At 31.9% G+C, this 24,757-nt stretch overlaps 1 protein-coding gene across 1 annotated transcript; it reads left to right on the top strand.

The window, feature by feature from the left end:
- The first annotated feature begins 258 nt into the window (after window positions 1–258).
- Window positions 259–24,410, top strand: LOC138311956 (nascent polypeptide-associated complex subunit alpha, muscle-specific form-like). The gene is made up of 21 exons (XM_069253073.1): window positions 259–306; window positions 595–690; window positions 1,905–2,000; window positions 3,086–3,181; window positions 3,830–3,925; window positions 5,250–5,345; window positions 5,985–6,044; window positions 6,419–6,514; window positions 7,822–7,917; window positions 8,557–8,616; window positions 8,992–9,087; window positions 9,736–9,831; window positions 11,139–11,234; window positions 11,874–11,933; window positions 12,308–12,403; window positions 13,052–13,147; window positions 13,745–13,804; window positions 14,179–14,274; window positions 14,928–14,987; window positions 23,899–23,958; window positions 24,339–24,410. The coding sequence occupies exons 1-21, from the start codon at window positions 259–261 to the stop codon at window positions 24,408–24,410; spliced, it is 1,728 nt and encodes a 575-aa protein (XP_069109174.1).
- The last annotated feature ends 347 nt before the right edge of the window (window positions 24,411–24,757 follow it).

Here is a 24,757-nt window from a genome sequence, read left to right as displayed (position 1 = left end):
CTGTATACAATTCCTCTCTTTGTAACATCCCTCTTGTAAAATTTCTGATAGGATTTACCGTTTTTTTCTATCCCCAGACCAATTCCGACCTACCATACAAATTCATCAAAACAACGTGGACGGGAATAATTTCGATATGGTCAATGTAATAAACACATATCCAATAAAATTAAGGTAATCTTTAATCGAATGTTAAAGTATCTTCTATATGAACAATTTTCAGTCAATTGAACCTACACAATTTGTTTTTACGGCACTATGGTTAAGATTGATGATAGTGCTCCAATTAGTACGTTCTTGAATAGTGTTTGTTTTGTTAATCATACGTTTTTTTGGTCCAGTATTCTCATTGTCATGTTTAATTGGTAACAGGTGGTCGATGGTTCATCTGAAAAAGTATTACCATCCTAATGTTAAATTGTACAGTGGGGATATTGAAAAGTGTACCTTCCATATTTAAACATACTTGAAACGGAAACAAATCCTATGCAATACAATGTTTTATATTAACTTACGTAGTTTGTTTGATTAAACATATTTTAAATAAGATTTATTTGCTATTACAATATAATTATCCATTAATTTCTATCCTAGACGTCAAAGACGAGTCCTAAACCATCGTCGGCGGCACCACCAGCATTACCTCTGCCAGAAACAGTAGAATATGAAGATTTCCCTGTACAGAAAAAGGTAAAATAGTATAAGAATCATACATTCTGAAGTCATTACATCAAGTTCATATTGATCTGCTGTTTCGTCATGGGTGAATTATGATTTATTTTTATTAATTCCCATCTACGATATCTTCACGTCAATTAATAGCACCAAATTCAACTAGCTACATAACGTGAGAGAAAAAAGCGAGTTCGTTGTATCCGTGAAACAATGGCCAGATTTAGAAGTTGTGTTAAAAATAATTTGATATCACATTATGATCTCATAAACAACTATAGGTGATCACCCATGTCTGGAAACATCGGTTGACCAAGAAACTAATTTTGGGGTTCGAAACCAAAAAGATTTTTGATCACTAGGTTGATAATCAACTGATTGAGCTATCTAGTCTGTATTGATAGACCCTGGTGGTCAATTCTGTTTCCATACATTAAGCAGTGACATAAAAACGTTTCGTCGATAAAGGTTTGCACACAATTAGTCCATGTAAACTGCATTAACATCTTACAGTTATATATTTTGAGATAAATATGTGTGAATTTTAATACGGATTTCATTTATGTATATAATTCCTCTCTTTTAACATCCAAATTCCTGACGGATACCGTTTTCCCCAGATGTCCGGCAAACCATACATGTTACATACAGCCGAACGGAAGAAAAAAATCTTTTAACAATCTACCTTTACACTGTAATTTTTCGGCACTCTGTATTAAAATTGATAGGAATTTTCTATCTTATCGAATCAATTTTGAATATCTAGTAATTCTTTCATTTGATTTTTACTCGAAATTTCACAACGTCAATGTAATAACAAATTTCAGTATAAATATAATAAATTAGTTAAGACTGACCAGGTGTCTCTGTAATTGGAAAGTATTCTAATCACAATTTTGCTCCCTTAACTACATAATTTGTTCTACATCGTTTGGTTAAGATTTGATAGCGCCCAATAGCACGTTTATAGTGTTTGTTACATAAGTTTGGTCAAGTATTTCATGTTTAATTGGAAACAGGTGTTCGTGGTTTATTAACAAGTATCGTCCATGTTAAATTGTCAAATAATACTGAATAGTGTACCTTCAATTTTCAAACATACTTGAAACAGAAATAAATCATATGCAATACATCGTTTTATATTGACATACGTATTTTGTGCGATTAAACATTTTTTTAAATAATTAATGATAGGTTATTATGATATAATACTCCATTAATGGCTTTCCTAGACGTCAAATACGACTTCTAAATCATCGTTGGTGGTACCACTAGCATTATCTCTGCCAGAAACAATAAAATATGAAGATTCCCCTGTAAAGAAAAAGGTAAGATAGTATAAGTATCATAGATTCTAAAGTCGTTACATCAAATACATATTGATCTGCTGTTTCGTCATATGTTAATTGTGAATTGTTTTTTTTTAATTTCCATCGACGATGTCTTCATGTCACTTAATAGCACCAAATACCACTAGCTACATAACGCGAGAGAAAAAATGCGGTGTCATTTTATCCGTTAAACAATGGCCAGATTTAGATATTGAGTGAAAATAATACAATAATTTGATATCACAAATATGATCGCATATACATGTACACGACTCGGTGATCACCCATGTCTGGAAAACACCGGTTGACCAAGAAACTTATTTTGTATGAAGAAGAAACATGAACATGTATCCGTCAAACCGAGTTCGAAACCAAAAAGGTTTTTTGATCAATAGGTGGATAATCTACTGATTAAGCTGTGTGGTCTGTATTGTTTGACCATGGTGGTCAATTCTGTTTCCATACATTAAGCAGTGACATCAAAATGTTTCGTCGATATACGTTTACACACAATTAATTATAAGTCCATGTAAACTGCATTAACATCTTACAGTTATATATTTTGAGATAAATATGTGTGAATTTTAATACGGATTTCATTTATGTATACAATTCCTCTCTTTAACATCCCTTTGTAAATTTCTGTAGGATACCGTTTTCCAGACGTCCGACAAACCATCAAAACAACTACGAGTTTCTATGTATAAGGTAAACACATATCCAATGAATTCCAATCAATCGAATGTATTGCTTCATATGATATTTTCCTCATATCAACATTGTTTTGGCTAAGATTTGATGTGCTCATTAGTACGTATTAGGTGTTTGTTACATACGTTTGGTCCAGTGTTTCATATTTAATTGGTAACAGGTGGTCATGGTTCATGAAAAAGTATCATCCATGTTAAATTGTACAGTGATATTGAAAAGTGTACCTTCGATGTTTAAACATACTTGAAACGGAAATAAATCCTATGCAATACAATGTTTTATATTAACTTACGTATTTTGTTTGATTAAACATATTTTAAATTAGATTTATATGCTTTTACAATATAATTGTCCATTAATTTCTATCCTAGACGTCAAAGTGGAGTCCTAAACTATCGTCAGGGGCACCACCAGCATTACCTCTGCCAGAAACAGTAGAATATGAAGATTTCCCTGTACAGAAAAAGGTAAAATATTATAAGAATCATACATTCTGAAGTCATTACATCAAGTTCATACTGATCTGCTGTTTCGTCATGTGTGAATTATGATTTTTTCTGATTTATTAATTTCCATCTACGATGTCTTCATGTCACTTAATAGCACCAAATACAACTAGCTACATAACTGGAGAGAAAAATGCGAGGTCGTTTTATCCGTTAAGCAACGGCCAGATTAGGAAATTGTGTAAAAACAAAATATGATATCACATTTTGATCGCATATACACTATAGGTGATCACCCATGTCTTGAAACATCGGTTGACCAAGAAACTAATTTTTTAACAAGAATAATATATAATTTGTTCTACATTGTTTTGGCTTAGATTTGATGGGCTCATTAGTACGTATTTGGTGTTTGTTCCATACGTTTGGTCCAGTGTTTCATATTTAATTGGTAACAGGTGGTCATGGTTCATGAAAAAGTATCATCCATGTTAAATTGTACAGTGATATTGAAAAGTGTACCTTCGATATTTAAACATACTTGAAACGGAAACAAATCCTATGCAATACAATGTTTTATATTAACTTACGTAGTTTGTTTGATTAAACATATTTTAAATAAGATTTATTTGCTATTACAATATAATTGTCCATTAATTTCTATCCTAGACGTCAAAGACGAGTCCTAAACCATCGTCGGCGGCACCACCAGCATTACCTCTGCCAGAAACAGTAGAATATGAAGATTTCCCTGTACAGAAAAAGGTAAAATATTATAAGAATCATACATTCTGAAGTCATTACATCAAGTTCATACTGATCTGCTGTTTCGTCATGTGTGAATTATGATTTTTTCTGATTTATTAATTTCCATCTACGATGTCTTCATGTCACTTAATAGCACCAAATACAACTAGCTACATAACTTGAGAGAAAAATGCGAGGTCGTTTTATCCGTTAAACAACGGCCAGATTAGGAAATTGTGTAAAAACAAAATATGATATCACATTTTGATCGCATATACACTATAGGTGATCACCCATGTCTTGAAACATCGGTTGACCAAGAAACTAATTTTGGGAAACAAAAAATAATGTTCGAAACCAAAAAATTTTTGATCACTAGGTTGATAATCAACTGATTGAGCTATCTAGTCTGTATTGATAGACCCTGGTGGTCAATTCTGTTTCCATACATTAAGCAGTGACATAAAAACGTTTCGTCGATAAACGTTTGCACACAATTAGTCCATGTCAACTGTATTAACATATTATAATTACATGTTTTGAGATAAAAGTGTGTGAATTTTAACATCGATTTCATTTGTGTATATAATTCCTCTCCTTTAACATCCGTCTGTAAATTCCTGAAGGATACCGTTTTCCAGATGTCCGGCAAACCATACATGTACATACAGCCGAACGGAAGAAAAAAATTGGATTTTATGTATATGGTAAACACATATGCAATAAAGTTAAGGTGTTCTTTAATCTAATATTTTTCTCAATTACACTGACTTTTTGACAGGAGAACCACAAATTTTTCATTTTTCGGCACTCTGTATTAAAATTGATATATTTCTTTTAATTTTCTATCTTTTCTTGAATCAATTTTGAATATCTAGTAATTCTTTCATTTGATTTTTACTCGAAATTTCACAACGTCAATGTAATAACAAATTTCAGTATAAATATAATAAATTAGTTAAGACTGACCAGGTGTCTCTGTAATTGGAAAGTATTCTAATCACAATTTTACTCCCTTAACTACATAATTTGTTCTACATCGTTTGGTTAAGATTTGATAGCGCCCAATAGCACGTTTATAGTGTTTGTTACATAAGTTTGGTCAAGTATTTCATGTTTAATTGGAAACAGGTGTTCGTGGTTTATTAACAAGTATCGTCCATGTTAAATTGTCAAATAATATTGAATAGTGTACCTTCAATTTTCAAACATACTTGAAACAGAAATAAATCATATGCAATACATCGTTTTATATTGACATACGTATTTTGTGCGATTAAACATTTTTTAAATAAGAATGATAGGTTATTATGATATAATACTCCATTAATGTCTTTCCTAGACGTCAAATACGACTTCTAAATCATCGTTGGTGGTACCACTAGCATTATCTCTGCCAGAAACAATAAAATATGAAGATTCCCCTGTAAAGAAAAAGGTAAGATAGTATAAGTATCATAGATTCTAAAGTCGTTACATCAAATACATATTGATCTGCTGTTTCGTCATATGTTAATTGTGATTTTTTTTATTAATTTCCATCGACGATGTCTTCATGTCACTTAATAGCACCAAATACCACTAGCTACATAACGCGAGAGAAAAAATGCGGTGTCATTTTATCTGTTAAACAATGGCCAGATTTAGATATTGAGTGAAAATAATACAATAATTTGATATCACAATATGATCGCATATACACTACTCGGTGATCACCCATGTCTGGAAACACCGGTTGACCAAGAAACTTATTTTGTAACAAGAAACATGAACATGTATCCGTCAAACCGAGGTTCGAAACCAAAAAGTATTTTGATCAATAGGTGGATAATCTACTGATTGAGCTGTGTGGTCTGTATTGATCGACCCTGGTGGTCAATTCTGTTTCCATACATTAAGCAGTGACATCAAAATGTTTCGTCGATATACGTTTACACACAATTAATTATAAGTCCATGTAAACTGCATTAACATCTTACAGTTATATATTTTGAGATAAATATGTGTGAATTTTAATACGGATTTCATTTATGTATACAATTCCTCTCTTGTAACATCCCTTTGTAAATTTCTGTAGGATACCGTTTTCCAGACGTCCGACAAACCATCAAAACAACTACGGGTTTCTATGTATAAGGTAAACACATATCCAATGAATTCCAATCAATCGAATGTATTGCTTCATATGATATTTTCCTCAATTCTACATTGTTTTGGCTAAGATTTGATGTGCTCATTAGTACGTATTAGGTGTTTGTTACATACGTTTGGTCCAGTGTTTCATATTTAATTGGTAACAGGTGGTCATGGTTCATGAAAAAGTATCATCCATGTTAAATTGTACAGTGATATTGAAAAGTGTACCTTCGATATTTAAACATACTTGAAACGGAAACAAATCCTATGCAATACAATGTTTTATATTAACTTACGTAGTTTGTTTGATTAAACATATTTTAAATAAGATTTATTTGCTATTACAATATAATTGTCCATTAATTTCTATCCTAGACGTCAAAGACGAGTCCTAAACCATCGTCGGCGGCACCACCAGCATTACCTCTGCCAGAAACAGTAGAATATGAAGATTTCCCTGTACAGAAAAAGGTAAAATAGTATAAGAATCATACATTCTGAAGTCATTACATCAAGTTCATATTGATCTGCTGTTTCGTCATGGGTGAATTATGATTTATTTTTATTAATTCCCATCTACGATATCTTCACGTCAATTAATAGCACCAAATTCAACTAGCTACATAACGTGAGAGAAAAAAGCGAGGTCGTTGTATCCGTTAAACAATGGCCAGATTTAGAAGTTGTGTTAAAAATAATTTGATATCACATTATGATCGCATAAACACTATAGGTGATCACCCATGTCTGGCAACATCGGTTGTCCAAGAAACTAATTTTGGGGTTCGAAACCAAAAAGATTTTTGATCACTAGGTTGATAATCAACTGATTGAGCTATCTAGTCTGTATTGATCGACCCTGGTGGTCAATTCTGTTTCCATACATTAAGCAGTGACATAAAAACGTTTCGTCGATAAACGTTTGCACACAATTAGTCCATGTAAACTGTATTAACATATTATAATTACATGTTTTGAGATAAAAGTGTGTGAATTTTAACATCGATTTCATTTGTGTATATAATTCCTCTCCTTTAACATCCGTCTGTAAATTCCTGAAGGATACCGTTTTCCAGATGTCCGGCAAACCATACATGTACATACAGCCGAACGGAAGAAAAAAATTGGATTTTATGTATATGGTAAACACATATGCAATAAAGTTAAGGTGTTCTTTAATCTAATATTTTTCTCAATTACACTGACTTTTTGACAGGAGAACCTACAAATTTTTCATTTTTCGGCACTCTGTATTAAAATTGATATATTTCTTTTAATTTTCTATCTTTTCTTGAATCAATTTTGAATATCTAGTAATTCTTTCATTTGATTTTTACTCGAAATTTCACAACGTCAATGTAATAACAAATTTCAGTATAAATATAATAAATTAGTTAAGACTGACCAGGTGTCTCTGTAATTGGAAAGTATTCTAATCACAATTTTACTACCTTAACTACATAATTTGTTCTACATCGTTTGGTTAAGATTTGATAGCGCCCAATAGCACGTTTATAGTGTTTGTTACATAAGTTTGGTCAAGTATTTCATGTTTAATTGGAAACAGGTGTTCGTGGTTTATTAACAAGTATCGTCCATGTTAAATTGTCAAATAATATTGAATAGTGTACCTTCAATTTTCAAACATACTTGAAACAGAAATAAATCATATGCAATACATCGTTTTATATTGACATACGTATTTTGTGCGATTAAACATTTTTTAAATAAGAATGATAGGTTATTATGATATAATACTCCATTAATGTCTTTCCTAGACGTCAAATACGACTTCTAAATCATCGTTGGTGGTACCACTAGCATTATCTCTGCCAGAAACAATAAAATATGAAGATTCCCCTGTAAAGAAAAAGGTAAGATAGTATAAGTATCATAGATTCTAAAGTCGTTACATCAAATACATATTGATCTGCTGTTTCGTCATATGTTAATTGTGAATTTTTTTATTAATTTCCATCGACGATGTCTTCATGTCACTTAATAGCACCAAATACCACTAGCTACATAACGCGAGAGAAAAAATGCGGTGTCATTTTATCTGTTAAACAATGGCCAGATTTAGATATTGAGTGAAAATAATACAATAATTTGATATCACAATATGATCGCATATACACTACTCGGTGATCACCCATGTCTGGAAACACCGGTTGACCAAGAAACTTATTTTGTAACAAGAAACATGAACATGTATCCGTCAAACCGGAGTTCGAAACCAAAAAGGTTTTTGATCACTAGGTTGATAATCTACTGATTGAGCTGTGTGGTCTGTATTGTTTGACCCTGGTGGTCAATTCTGTTTCCATACATTAAGCAGTGACATCAAAATGTTTCGTCGATATACGTTTACACACAATTAATTATAAGTCCATGTAAACTGCATTAACATCTTACAGTTATATATTTTGAGATAAATATGTGTGAATTTCAATACGGATTTCATTTATGTATACAATTCCTCTCTTGTAACATCCCTTTGTAAATTTCTGTAGGATACCGTTTTCCAGACGTCCGACAAACCATCAAAACAACTACGGGTTTCTATGTATAAGGTAAACACATATCCAATGAATTCCAATCAATCGAATGTATTGCTTCATATGATATTTTCCTCAATTCTACATTGTTTTGGCTAAGATTTGATGTGCTCATTAGTACGTATTAGGTGTTTGTTACATACGTTTGGTCCAGTGTTTCATATTTAATTGGTAACAGGTGGTCATGGTTCATGAAAAAGTATCATCCATGTTAAATTTGTACAGTGATATTGAAAAGTGTACCTTCCATATTTAAACATACTTGAAACGGAAACAAATCCTATGCAATACAATGTTTTATATTAACTTACGTATTTTGTTTGATTAAACATATTTTAAATTAGATTTATATGCTTTTACAATATAATTGTCCATTAATTTCTATCCTAGACGTCAAAGTGGAGTCCTAAACTATCGTCAGGGGCACCACCAGCATTACCTCTGCCAGAAACAGTAGAATATGAAGATTTCCCTGTACAGAAAAAGGTAAAATATTATAAGAATCATACATTCTGAAGTCATTACATCAAGTTCATACTGATCTGCTGTTTCGTCATGTGTGAATTATGATTTTTTCTGATTTATTAATTTCCATCTACGATGTCTTCATGTCACTTAATAGCACCAAATACAAATAGCTACATAACTGGAGAGAAAAATGCGAGGTCGTTTTATCCGTTAAGCAACGGCCAGATTAGGAAATTGTATAAAAACAAAATATGATATCATATTTTGATCGCATATACACTATAGGTGATCACCCATGTCTTGAAACATAGGTTGAACAAGAAACTAATTTTTTAACAAGAATAATATATATTTTGTTCTACATTGTTTTGGCTTAGATTTGATGGGCTCATTAGTACGTATTTGGTGTTTGTTCCATACGTTTGGTCCAGTGTTTCATATTTAATTGGTAACAGGTGGTCATGGTTCATGAAAAAGTATCATCCATGTTAAATTGTACAGTGATATTGAAAAGTGTACCTTCGATATTTAAACATACTTGAAACGGAAACAAATCCTATGCAATACAATGTTTTATATTAACTTACGTAGTTTGTTTGATTAAACATATTTTAAATAAGATTTATTTGCTATTACAAAATAATTATCCATTAATTTCTATCCTAGACGTCAAAGACGAGTCCTAAACCATCGTCGGCGGCACCACCAGCATTACCTCTGCCAGAAACAGTAGAATATGAAGATTTACCTGTACAGAAAAAGGTAAAATAGTATAAGAATCATACATTCTGAAGTCATTACATCAAGTTCATATTGATCTGCTGTTTCGTCATGGGTGAATTATGATTTATTTTTATTAATTCCCATCTACGATATCTTCACGTCAATTAATAGCACCAAATTCAACTAGCTACATAACGTGAGAGAAAAAAGCGAGGTCGTTGTATCCGTTAAACAATGGCCAGATTTAGAAGTTGTGTTAAAAATAATTTGATATCACATTATGATCGCATAAACACTATAGGTGATCACCCATGTCTGGAAACATCGGTTGACCAAGAAACTAATTTTGGGGTTCGAAACCAAAAAGATTTTTGATCACTAGGTTGATAATCAACTGATTGAGCTATCTAGTCTGTATTGATCGACCCTGGTGGTCAATTCTGTTTCCATACATTAAGCAGTGACATAAAAACGTTTCGTCGATAAACGTTTGCACACAATTAGTCCATGTAAACTGTATTAACATATTATAATTACATGTTTTGAGATAAAAGTGTGTGAATTTTAACATCGATTTCATTTGTGTATATAATTCCTCTCCTTTAACATCCGTCTGTAAATTCCTGAAGGATACCGTTTTCCAGACGTCCGGCAAACCATACATGTACATACAGCCGAACGGAAGAAAAAAATTGGATTTTATGTATATGGTAAACACATATGCAATAAAGTAAAGGTGTTCTTTAATCTAATATTTTTCTCAATTACACTGACTTTTTGACAGGAGAACCTACAAATTTTTCATTTTTCGGCACTCTGTATTAAAATTGATATATTTCTTTTAATTTTCTATCTTTTCTTGAATCAATTTTGAATATCTAGTAATTCTTTCATTTGATTTTTACTCGAAATTTCACAACGTCAATGTAATAACAAATTTCAGTATAAATATAATAAATTAGTTAAGACTGACCAGGTGTCTCTGTAATTGGAAAGTATTCTAATCACAATTTTACTCCCTTAACTACATAATTTGTTCTACATCGTTTGGTTAAGATTTGATAGCGCCCAATAGCACGTTTATAGTGTTTGTTACATAAGTTTGGTCAAGTATTTCATGTTTAATTGGAAACAGGTGTTCGTGGTTTATTAACAAGTATCGTCCATGTTAAATTGTCAAATAATATTGAATAGTGTACCTTCAATTTTCAAACATACTTGAAACAGAAATAAATCATATGCAATACATCGTTTTATATTGACATACGTATTTTGTGCGATTAAACATTTTTTAAATAAGAATGATAGGTTATTATGATATAATACTCCATTAATGTCTTTCCTAGACGTCAAATACGACTTCTAAATCATCGTTGGTGGTACCACTAGCATTATCTCTGCCAGAAACAATAAAATATGAAGATTCCCCTGTAAAGAAAAAGGTAAGATAGTATAAGTATCATAGATTCTAAAGTCGTTACATCAAATACATATTGATCTGCTGTTTCGCCATATGTTAATTGTGATTTTTTTTATTAATTTCCATCTACGATGTCCTTATGTCACTTAATAGCACCAAATACCACTAGCTACATAACGCGAGAGAAAAAATGCGGTGTCATTTTATCTGTTAAACAATGGCCAGATTTAGATATTGAGTGAAAATAATACAATAATTTGATATCACAATATGATCGCATATACACTACTCGGTGATCACCCATGTCTGAAAACACCGGTTGACCAAGAAACTTATTTTGTATGAAGAAACATGAACATGTATCCGTCAAACCGAGGTTCGAAACCAAAAAGTATTTTGATCAATAGGTGGATAATCTACTGATTGAGCTGTGTGGTCTGTATTGATCGACCCTGGTGGTCAATTCTGTTTCCATACATTAAGCAGTGACATCAAAATGTTTCGTCGATATACGTTTACACACAATTAATTATAAGTCCATGTAAACTGCATTAACATCTTACAGTTATATATTTTGAGATAAATATGTGTGAATTTCAATACGGATTTCATTTATGTATACAATTCCTCTCTTGTAACATCCCTTTGTAAATTTCTGTAGGATACCGTTTTCCAGACGTCCGACAAACCATCAAAACAACTACGGGTTTCTATGTATAAGGTAAACACATATCCAATGAATTCCAATCAATCGAATGTATTGCTTCATATGATATTTTCCTCATATCAACATTGTTTTGGCTAAGATTTGATGTGCTCATTAGTACGTATTAGGTGTTTGTTACATACGTTTGGTCCAGTGTTTCATATTTAATTGGTAACAGGTGGTCATGGTTCATGAAAAAGTATCATCCATGTTAAATTGTACAGTGATATTGAAAAGTGTACCTTCGATATTTAAACATACTTGAAACGGAAACAAATCCTATGCAATACAATGTTTTATATTAACTTACGTAGTTTGTTTGATTAAACATATTTTAAATTAGATTTATATGCTTTTACAATATAATTGTCCATTAATTTCTATCCTAGACGTCAAAGTGGAGTCCTAAACTATCGTCAGGGGCACCACCAGCATTACCTCTGCCAGAAACAGTAGAATATGAAGATTTCCCTGTACAGAAAAAGGTAAAATATTATAAGAATCATACATTCTGAAGTCATTACATCAAGTTCATACTGATCTGCTGTTTCGTCATGTGTGAATTATGATTTTTTCTGATTTATTAATTTCCATCTACGATGTCTTCATGTCACTTAATAGCACCAAATACAAATAGCTACATAACTGGAGAGAAAAATGCGAGGTCGTTTTATCCGTTAAGCAACGGCCAGATTAGGAAATTGTGTAAAAACAAAATATGATATCACATTTTGATCGCATATACACTATAGGTGATCACCCATGTCTTGAAACATAGGTTGACCAAGAAACTAATTTTTTAACAAGAATAATATATAATTTGTTCTACATTGTTTTGGCTTAGATTTGATGGGCTCATTAGTACGTATTTGGTGTTTGTTCCATACGTTTGGTCCAGTGTTTCATATTTAATTGGTAACAGGTGGTCATGGTTCATGAAAAAGTATCATCCATGTTAAATTGTACAGTGATATTGAAAAGTGTACCTTCGATATTTAAACATACTTGAAACGGAAACAAATCCTATGCAATACAATGTTTTATATTAACTTACGTAGTTTGTTTGATTAAACATATTTTAAATAAGATTTATTTGCTATTACAATATAATTGTCCATTAATTTCTATCCTAGACGTCAAAGACGAGTCCTAAACCATCGTCGGCGGCACCACCAGCATTACCTCTGCCAGAAACAGTAGAATATGAAGATTTACCTGTACAGAAAAAGGTAAAATAGTATAAGAATCATACATTCTGAAGTCATTACATCAAGTTCATATTGATCTGCTGTTTCGTCATGGGTGAATTATGATTTTTTTTTATTAATTCCCATCTACGATATCTTCACGTCAATTAATAGCACCAAATTCAACTAGCTTCATAACGTGAGAGAAAAAAGCGAGGTCGTTGTATCCGTTAAACAATGGCCAGATTTAGAAGTTGTGTTAAAAATAATTTGATATCACATTATGATCGCATAAACACTATAGGTGATCACCCATGTCTGGAAACATCGGTTGACCAAGAAACTAATTTTGGGGTTCGAAACCAAAAAGATTTTTGATCAATAGGTTGATAATCTACTGATTGAGCTGTGTGGTGTGTATTGATCGACCCTGGTGGTCAATTCTGTTTCCATACATTAAGCAGTGACATCAAAATGTTTCGTCGATATACGTTTACACACAATTAATTATAAGTCCATGTAAACTGCATTAACATCTTACAGTTATATATTTTGAGATAAATATGTGTGAATTTCAATACGGATTTCATTTATGTATACAATTCCTCTCTTGTAACATCCCTTTGTAAATTTCTGTAGGATACCGTTTTCCAGACGTCCGACAAACCATCAAAACAACTACGGGTTTCTATGTATAAGGTAAACACATATCCAATGAATTCCAATCAATCGAATGTATTGCTTCATATGATATTTTCGTCAATTCTACATTGTTTTGGCTAAGATTTGATGTGCTCATTAGTACGTATTAGGTGTTTGTTACATACGTTTGGTCCAGTGTTTCATATTAAATTGGTAACAGGTGGTCATGGTTCATGAAAAAGTATCATCCATGTTAAATTGTACAGTGATATTGAAAAGTGTACCTTCGATATTTAAACATACTTGAAACGGAAATAAATCCTATGCAATACAATGTTTTATATTAACTTACGTATTTTGTTTGATTAAACATATTTTAAATTAGATTTATATGCTTTTACAATATAATTGTCCATTAATTTCTATCCTAGACGTCAAAGTGGAGTCCTAAACTATCGTCAGGGGCACCACCAGCATTACCTCTGCCAGAAACAGTAGAATATGAAGATTTCCCTGTACAGAAAAAGGTAAAATAGTATAAGAATCATACATTCTGAAGTCATTACATCAAGTTCATATTGATCTGCTGTTTCGTCATGGGTGAATTATGATTTTTTTTTTTATTAATTCCCATCTACGATACCTTCACGTCAATTAATAGCACCAAATTCAACTAGCTTCATAACGTGAGAGAAAAAAAGCGAGGTCGTTGTATCCGTTAAACAATGGCCAGATTTAGAAGTTGTGTTAAAAATAATATTTGATATCACATTATGATCGCATAAACACTATAGGTGATCACACCATGTCTGGAAACACCATCGGTTGACGCAAGCAAACGCAAGTATGAAGAAACAATCGAACATAATTGTTGACCAAGAAACTAATTTTGGGGTTCGAAACCAAAAAGATTTTTGATCAATAGGTTGATAATCTACTGATTGAGCTGTGTGGTCTGTATTGATCGACCCTGGTGGTCAATTCTGTTTCCATACATTAAGCAGTGACATCAAAATGTTTCGTCGATATACGTTTGCACACAATTAATTATAAGTCCATGTAAACTGCATTAACATCTTACAGTTATATATTTTGAGATAAATATGTGTGAATTTCAATACGGATTTCAATTTATGTATACAATTCCTCTCTTGTAACATCCCTTTGTAAATTTCTGTAGGATACCGTTTTCCAGACGTCCGACAAACCATCAAAACAACTATGGGTTTCTATGTATAAGGTAAACACATATCCAATGAATTCCAATCAATCGAATGTATTGCTTCATATGATATTTTCCTCATATTGTTTTTGGCTAAGATTTGATGTGATCATTATACGTATTAGGTGTTTTGTTACATACGTTTGGTTTTGTTTCATATTTAATGGTAACAGGTGGTCATGATGTGTATCATCATTAAATTGTACAGTGATATTGAAAAGTGTACCTTCGTTACATACGTATAATTGGTCCAGCCAGGAAAACAGTAGTTTGAAGATTTCCTTACTAATAAAGGTAAAATATTATAAGAATCATAGATTTCTGAAGTCCATTATCATCAAATCCATACTGATCTTATGCAGTTTTCGTCAATGGTGTGACATTTATGATATTTTATGTGATTTATTACAATTTCCATCTACGATGTCTTCATGTCAGTCACTTAATAAGCACCAAATACAACTAGCTACATAACTTGAGAGAAAAGCGATGTCGTTATTATACTCCGTTAAACAACGGCCAGATTAGGTATTGTTTAAAAAAAATATGATATCACATTATAATCGCATAAAACACTTATAGGGTGATATCACCCATGTCTTAAACATATCTGTTGACGAAAAACTAATTTTGTAACAAGAAACAACAAAAGTAATGCTACCCGCCCAATCCGGGTACGAAACCAAAAAATATGTTTGATCACTAGTTTGATATCAACTGATTGAGCTATCTAATCTGTATTGATCGACCCTTGTGGTCAATTTTGATTCCATACATTAAGCAGTGACATCAAAATGTTTCGTCGATATACGTTTACACACAATTAATTATAAGTCCATGTAAACTGCATTAACACTACAAGTTATATATTTTGAATAAATATGATGAGAATTTTTAATACTGATTTTCATTTATGTATACAAATTCCACTCTTTAACATCCTTTGTAAATTTCTTGAGGATACCGTTTTTCCAGACGTCCGACAAACCATCAAACAACTAACGGTTTCTATGTATATAAGGTAAACACATATCCAATGAATTCCAATAAATCGAAAGTAATTATGCTTCATATGAACATTTCCGTCAATTCTACAACATTGTTTTGGCTAAGATTTATGGGCTCATAGTACGTATTAGGTGTTTGTTACATACTTTGGTCCAGTGTTTCAATATTTATTTGTAACAGTGTCATGGTTCATGAAAAGTCTCATCCGTTAAAATGGTACAGTGATATTGAAAAGTGTTACCGCTGTCGATATTTTTAAACCTACTTGAAAACTGATATAAATCCATATGCAATACAATGTTTTATATTAACTTACGTAAGTCTTGTTTGATTAATACTTATTTTAAATTAAGATTTAATATGCTTTTTACATTATAATGGTCCATTAATTTCTAATCCTAGACGTCAAAAGTGGAAATCCTAAACGATATCGTCAGGGGCACCCACCAGCATTAGACCTATCTGGCAGAAAACCTAAAGGTATAATATGAAAGATTTTCCCTGTACAAGATAAACGGTTAAATAGGTATAAAGATCCATACAATTCTCTAAAGTCCATTACATTCAAATTCCATACTGATCGTTCTGTTTCGTCATGTAGTGAATTTAATGAGTTTTTTAATGATTTATTAATTTCCCATCTACGATGTCTTCGTGTCACTTAATAGCACCACATTCAACTAAGCTAACATAACTTGAATGAAAAAAATGGCGGATGTTCCCGTTGTATCCGTTAAACCCATTGGCCAGATTAAGAAAGTTGGTGTGAAAAATAATTTGATATCACATTTATGATCGCATAAACACTATAGGGTGATCACCCATGTCTGGCAACATCGGTTGGACGAAGAAAACTAATTTTGTAACAAGAAACATAATTTTGGGGTACCCGCCAATACCGGTGTTCGAACGAAAAATATTTTTTTGATCACTAGGTTGGATAATCTACTGATCTGAGCTATCTTGGTCTATATATGATAGACCCTTGTGGTTCAAATTCTGTTTCCATACATTAGAGCAGTGACATCAAAATGTTTCTGTCGATATACGTTTAACGACACAATTAATTATATAGTCCATGTAAACTGCATTAACATCTCTACAGTTATATATTTTGAGTTAAATATGTGTGAATTGTAATACGGATTTCATTATGAATACAATTCTCTCTTTTAACATCCCTTTGTAAATTTTTCTGTAGGATACCGTTTTCCAGACGGTCCGACAAACCATCAAAACAACTACGGGTTTCTAATGTTAAGGTAAACACATATCCAATTGAATTCCTAATCAATCGTAATGTATTGCCGTTCATATGATATTATCCTCATATCAACATTGTTTTGGCCTAATGATCTTGATGTGCTCATTAGTAGTATTTATTAGGTGTTTGTTACATTACGTTTGGTCCAGTGGTTTCAGATATTTAATTAGGTAAACAGGTGTGGTCATGGTTCTCATGAAAAAGTATCATCCTTGTTCATATTGTACAGTGATATTGAAAAAGTTGTACATTCCATATTTTAAACATTACTTGAAACGGAAACAAATCCTATGCAATACAATGTTTTATATTAACTTACGTAGTTTGTTTGATTAAACTTAAACATTTGAAAATTTAGATTTATATGCTTTTTACAATTTAAATTATCCATTAATTTTCTATTCCTAGACCGTCAAAGACAGAGTCCTAAACTAATCGTCAGGCGGCACCCACCAGCATTACCTCTGCCAAGAAGAAACAGCTTAGAGCTATGAAGATTTCCCCTGTACAGAAAAAGGTTTTAAAATATGTATAAGAATCATACATTCTGAAGTCATTACATCCAGTTCATATTGATCTGCATGTTTCTGTCATGTTGTATGAATTATGATTTTTTCTGATTTATTAATTTTCCATCTACACGATGTCTTCATGTCACTTGAATAGCAACCAAATACAAATAGCTACATAACTTGAGAGAAAAAATGCGAGGTCGTTTTTATCCGTTAAAGCATCGAGCCAGATTAGGAAATTGTATAAAAACAAAATATTGATATCACATTTTGATCGCATACTACCCACTATAGGTGATCACCAGGTTCTTTGAAACATAGGTTGAACAAGGGAAACTAATTTTCTAACAAGAAATAATAGTGATAATTTTGTTCTACATTCGTTTTGGCTTAGATTTGATGGGCTCCATTAGTACGTATTTGGTGTTTGTTTCCATATACGTTTGGTCCAGTGTGTTCATTATTTAATTGGTAACAGGTGGTCATGGTTCATGAAAAAGTATCATCCATGTTAAATTGTACAGTGTTATTGAAAAAGTGTACCATTCGATATTTAAACATACTTGAAACGGAAACAAATCCTATGCAATACAATGTTTTTTATATTAACTTTACGTAGTTTGTTTGATTTTAAACATATTTTAAAATAAGATTTTATTTGCTATTGACAATATAATTATCCATTAAATTTCTTATCCTAGACGTCAAAGGACGTAGTCCTAAACCATCGTCCGGCGGCAACCACCAGCATTACCATCTGCCAGAAACAGTAGAATATGAAGATTTACCTGTACAGAAAAAAGGTAAAATAGTATAAGAATCAATACATTCTGAGTCATTACATCAAGTTCATATTGATCTGCTGTTTCGTCATGGGTGAATTATGATTTTTTTTTTATTAATTCCCATCTACGATATCTTCACGTCAATTAATAGCACCAAATTCAACTAGCTACATTAACGTTGAGAGAAAAAAGCGAGGTCGTTGTATCCGATTAAACAATGGCCAGATTTAGAAGTTGTGTTAAAAATATATTTTGATATCACATTATGATCGCATAAACACTATAGGTGATCACCCATGTCTGGAAACATCGGTTGACCAAGAAACTAATTTTGGGGTTCGAAACCAAAAAATATTTTTGATCACTAGGTTGATAATCAAGCTGATTGAACGAACTTGGCTGTATTGAGCGAACCATGGTGGTCAATTCTGTTTCAAGTACATGATGCAGTGACATAAAAAACGTTTCGTTCAGATATGTATACGTTTTTGCACACAGATTAGTCCATGTAAACACTGTATTAACATATTATAATTACATGTTTTGAGATAAAAAGTGTGTGAATTTTAACATCGAATTTCATTTTGTGTATATAATTTCCTCTCCTTTAACATCCGTCTGTGACCATAAAGTTCCTGAAGGATACCGTTTTTTCAGACGTCCGGCAAACCATAACAATGTACATACAGCCGAACGGAAGAAAAAAAATTGGATTTTATGTATATGGTAAACACATTATTGCAATAAAAGATAAGGTTGTTCTTTAATCTAATATTTTTCCTCAATTACTACACTGACTTTTTGACAGGAGAACCTACAAATTTTTCATTTTTCGGCACTCTGTATTAAAAATTGATATATTTCTTTTAATTTTCTATCATTTTCTTGAATCAATTTTGAATATCTAGTAATTCTTTCATTTGATTTTTACTCGAAATTTCCACAACGTCAATGTATAATAACAAATTTCAGTTATAAATATAATAAATTAGTTAGACTGACCAAGGTTTGTCTCTGTAATTGGAAAGTATTCTAATCACAATTTTACTCCTTAACTACATAATTTGTTCTACATCGTTTGGTTAAGATTTCGAATAGCGCCCAATAGCACGTTTATAGTGTTTGTTACATATAAGTTTGGTCAAGTATTTCATGTTTAATTGGAAACAGGTGTTCGTGGTTTTTTAACAAGTATCGTCACATGTTAAATTGTCAAATAATATTGAATAGTGTACCTTCAATTTTCAAAACATACTTGGAAACAGAAATAAATCATATGCTAACAACAAATAAAAAACATCGTATATATCAAAATAAGTCTTTGTGTGCGATTAACATTTTTTTTAAATTAAGGAATGTTAGGTTATTATGAAATAATACTCCATTAAAGTTCTTTCCTCGACGTCAAATACGACTTCTAAATCATCGGTGGTGGTACCACTAGCATTATCACCTGCCAGATAACAATTAAAATATGTAAGATTCCCCTGTAAAGAAAAAGGTAAAGATCGTATAAATTATCATAAGATTCCTAAAAGTCGTTACATCAAATACATAATGATCTGGCTGTTTCGCCACATGTTAATTGTGATGTTTTTATAAAATTCCATCTACGGATGTCCTTATGTCCACTTAATAGCAACAAATACCACTAGCTACATAACGCGGATGAAGAAAAAATGCGGTGTCATATTTATCTGTTAAACAATGGCCCAGATTTAGGATTTTGATGTGATAAAATAAATACAGATAATTTGCTATCACAATATGATCGCAAAATACACTACTAGGTGATCACCCATGTCTGAAAACACCGGTTGAACAAGAAACTTATTTTGTATGAAGAAACATGAACATGTATCCGTCAAACCGAGGTTCGAAACCCAAAAAGTATTTTGATAATAGGTGGATAATCTACTGATTGAGCTGTGTGGTCTGTATTGATCGACCCTGGTGGTCAATTCTGTTTCCATACATTAAGCAGTGACATCAAAATGTTTCGTCGATATACGTTACACACAATTAATTATAAGTCCATGTAAACTGCAATTAACATCTTACAGTTATATATTTTGAGATAAAATATGTTTGAATTTTAATAACGGATTTCATTTATGTATACAATTCCTCTCTTGTAACATCCCTTTGTAAATTTATGTATGGATACCGTTTTCCCAGACGTCCGGACAAAACCATCAAAACAATCTACGGGTTTTCTATGTATAAGGTAAACACATATCCAATGAATTCCAATCAAATCGAATGTATTGCTTCATATGATATTTTCAGTGATAACATTAATCAACATTGTTTTGGCTAAGATTTTGATGTGCTCATTAGTACGTATTAGGTGTTTGTTACATATACGTTTGGTCCAGTGTTTCATATTTAATTGGTAACAGGTGTGGTCATGGTTCATGAAAAAGTTATTTCATCCATGTTAAATTGTACAGTGATATTGAAAAGTGTACCTTCGATGTTTTTAAACATACATTGAAACGGAAACATAAAAATCCTCTTCAATACAATGTTTTATATCAACTTACGTATTTTGTTTGATTAAACATATTTTGAATTAGATTTATTATGCTTTTACAACATAATGTGTCATTAATTTCTATCCTAGACGTTCAAAGTGGGAGTCCTAAACTATCGTCAGGGGCACCACCAGCCCATTATACCTCTGCCAGAAAACAGTAGAATATGAAGTATTTTCCCTGTACTGAAAAAGGTTAAAATATTATAGAATCATTCAATTCTGAAGTCATTACATCAAGTTTTCATACGTGATCTGCTGTTTCCGTCATGGGTGAATTATGATTGTTTTCTGATTTATTAATTTCCATCTACGATGTCTTCATGTCATCATAATAGCACAACCAAATACAACTAGCTACATAACTGGAGAGAAAAATGCAGCGGTCGTTTTATCCGTTAAACAAACGGCCAGATTAGGAAATTGTGTAAAAACAAAATATGATTTCACAACACATTTTGATCGCATATACACTATAGGTGATCACCCATGTCTTGCAACATCGGTTGACCAAAGAAACTAATTTTTTAACAACAATAATAATATAATTTGTTCTACTTGTTTGGCTTAGATTTGATATGCTCATTAGTACGTATTTGGCTGTTTGTTCCATACGTTTTGGTCCAGTGTTGTTTCATATTTAATTGGTAACAGCGTGGTCATGGTTCATGGAAAAAAGTATCATCCATGTTAAATTGTACAGTGGATATTGAAAAGTGTACCTTCGATATTTTAACATACTTGAAACGGAAACAAATCCTATGCAATACAATGTTTTATATTAACTTACGTAGTTTTGTTTGATATAAACAATATTTTAAATTAGATTTATATGCTTTTACAATATATATTGTCCATTAATTTCTATCCTAGACGTCCAAATGTGGAAAATCTAAACTATCGTCAGGGGGCACCACCAGCATTACCTCTGCCAGACAACAGTAGAATATGAAGATTTCCCTGTACAGAAAAAGGTAAAAATATTATAAGAGAATCATAGATTCTGAAGTCATTACATCAAATCCCATACTGATCTGCTGTTTCGTCATGTGTGAATTATGATTTTTTATGATTTCGATTTATTTTCCATCTACGATGTCTTCGTGTCACTTAATAGCACCAAATACAACTAGCTACATAACTGGAGAGAAAAAAAATGCGATGTCGTTTTATCCGTTAAACAACGGCCAGATTAGGGACATTGTGTAAAAAAAATATGATATCACATTTTAATCGCATTATACACTATAGGTGATCACCCATGTCTTGAAACATCGGTTGACGAAGAAACTAATTTTGTAACAAGAAACAAAAAATAATGTACCCGCCAATCCGGGGTTCGAAACCAAAAATATTTTTTATCACTAGGTTGATAATCTACTGATTGAGCTATCTAATCTGTATTGATCGACCCTTGTGGTCAATTTTGATTCCATACATTAAGCAGTGACATCAAAATGTTTCGTCGATATACGTTTACACACAATTAATTATAAGTCCATGTAAACTGCATTAACATCTTACAGTTATATATTTTGAGATAAATATGTGTGAATTTTAATACTGATTTCATTTATGTATACAATTCCTCTCTTTTAACATCCCTTTGTAAATTTCTGTAGGATACCGTTTCTCCAGACGTCCGACAAACCATCAAAAACACAACTACGGGTTTCTATGTATAAGGTAAACACATATCCAATGAATTCCAATCAATCGAATGTAATTGCTTCTCATATGATATTTTCGTCAATTCTACATTGTTTTGGCTAAGATTTGATGTGCTCCATTAGTACGTATTAGGTGTTTGTTACATACGTTTGGTCCAGTGTTTCATATTTAAATTGGTAACAAGGTGGTCATGGTTCATGAAAAAGATCATCATCCATGTTAAATTGTACAGTGATATTGAAAAGTGTACCTTCGATATTTAAAACATACTTGAAACGGAAATAAAATCCTATGCAATACAATGTTTTATATTAAACTTACGTAGTTTTGTTTGATTAAACATATTTAAATTAGATTTATATGCTTTTACAATATAATTGTCCATTAATTTCTATCCTAGACGTCAAACAAAGTGGAGTCCTAAACTATCGTCAGGGGCACCACCAGCATTACCTTCTGCCAGAAACAGTAGAATATGAAGATTTCCCTGTACAGAAAAGAAAAAGGTAAAATAGATAAAGAATCATACATTCTGAAGTCATTACATCAAGTTCATATTGATCTGCTGTTTCGTCATGGGTGAATTATGATTTTTTTATGAGTTATTATTTCCATCTACGATGTCTTCACGTCAATTAATAGCACCAAATTTCAACTAGCTTCATAACGTTGAGAGAAAAAAAGCGATGTCGTTGTATCCGTAAAACAATGGCCAGATTAGGACAGTGTGTGTTAAAAATAATTTGATATCACATTTTGATCGCATAAACACTATAGGTGATCACCCATGTCTTGAAACATCGGTTGGACGAAGAAACTAATTTTGTACCAAGAAACAAAAAATAATGGTTTCCGGGGTTCGAAACCAAAAATATTTTTGATTACTAGATTGATAATCTACTGATTGAGCTGGTGTGGTCTGTATTTGATCGACCCTGGTGGTCAATTTTGTTTCCATACATTAAGCAGTGACATCAAAATGTTACTTCGTCGATATACGTTTACACACAATTTATTATAAGTCCATGTAAACTGCATTAACATCTTACAGTTATATATATTTGAGATAAAATATGTGTGAATTTCAATACTGGATTGTCATTTATGTATACAAATTCCTCTCTTTTAAACATCCTTTGTAAAATTTCTGTAGGATACCGTTTTCCAGACGTCCGACAAACCATCAAAACAACTATGGGTTTCTATGTATAAGGTAAACCACATATCCAATGAATTCCAATCAATCGAATGTATTCGCTTCATAATGATATTTCGTCATTATCAACATTGTTTTGGCTAAGATTTGATGTGCTCATTAGTACGTATTAGGTGTTTGTTACATTACGTTTGGTCCAGTGTTTCATATTTAATTGGTAACAGGTGGTCATGGTTCATGAAAAAGTATCATCCATGTTAAATTGTACAGTTGACATTGAAAAGTGTACCTTCGAGTATTTAAACATACTTGAAACGGAAACAATCCTATGCAATACAATGTTTTATATTAACTTACGTATTTTGTTTGATTAAACATATTTTTAAATTAGATTTATATGTTTTTACAATATAATTGTCCATTAATTTCTATCCTAGACGTCAAAGAGTGGAGTCCTAAACTTATCGTCAGGGGCATACACCAGCATTACCTCTGCCCAGAAACAGTAGAATATGAAGATTTCCCTGTAACAGAAAAAGGGAAAATATTATTAAGAATCATATATTCTGAAGTTCATTACATCAGTTCATACTGATCTGCTGTTTCCGTCATGGGTGAATGTATGATTTTTTCTGATTTATTATTTTCCATCTTCGATGTACTTCATGTCACTTAATAGCACCAAATACAACTAGCTACATAAACTGTGAGAGAAAAATGCGAGGTCGTTTTATCCGTTAAGCAAACGGCCAGATTTTAGGAAATTGTGAAAAAAATAAATAAGATATCAACATTTTGATCGTGTGCAATAGTTACCACTATTAGGTGATCATCGCCATGTCTTGAAACATACGGT

This window comes from Argopecten irradians, unplaced genomic scaffold (assembly GCF_041381155.1).
Source record: "Argopecten irradians isolate NY unplaced genomic scaffold, Ai_NY scaffold_0161, whole genome shotgun sequence".
NCBI classification, from domain to species: Eukaryota; Metazoa; Mollusca; class Bivalvia; order Pectinida; family Pectinidae; genus Argopecten; species Argopecten irradians.
This window is presented reverse-complemented; position numbering and strand designations above follow the sequence as displayed.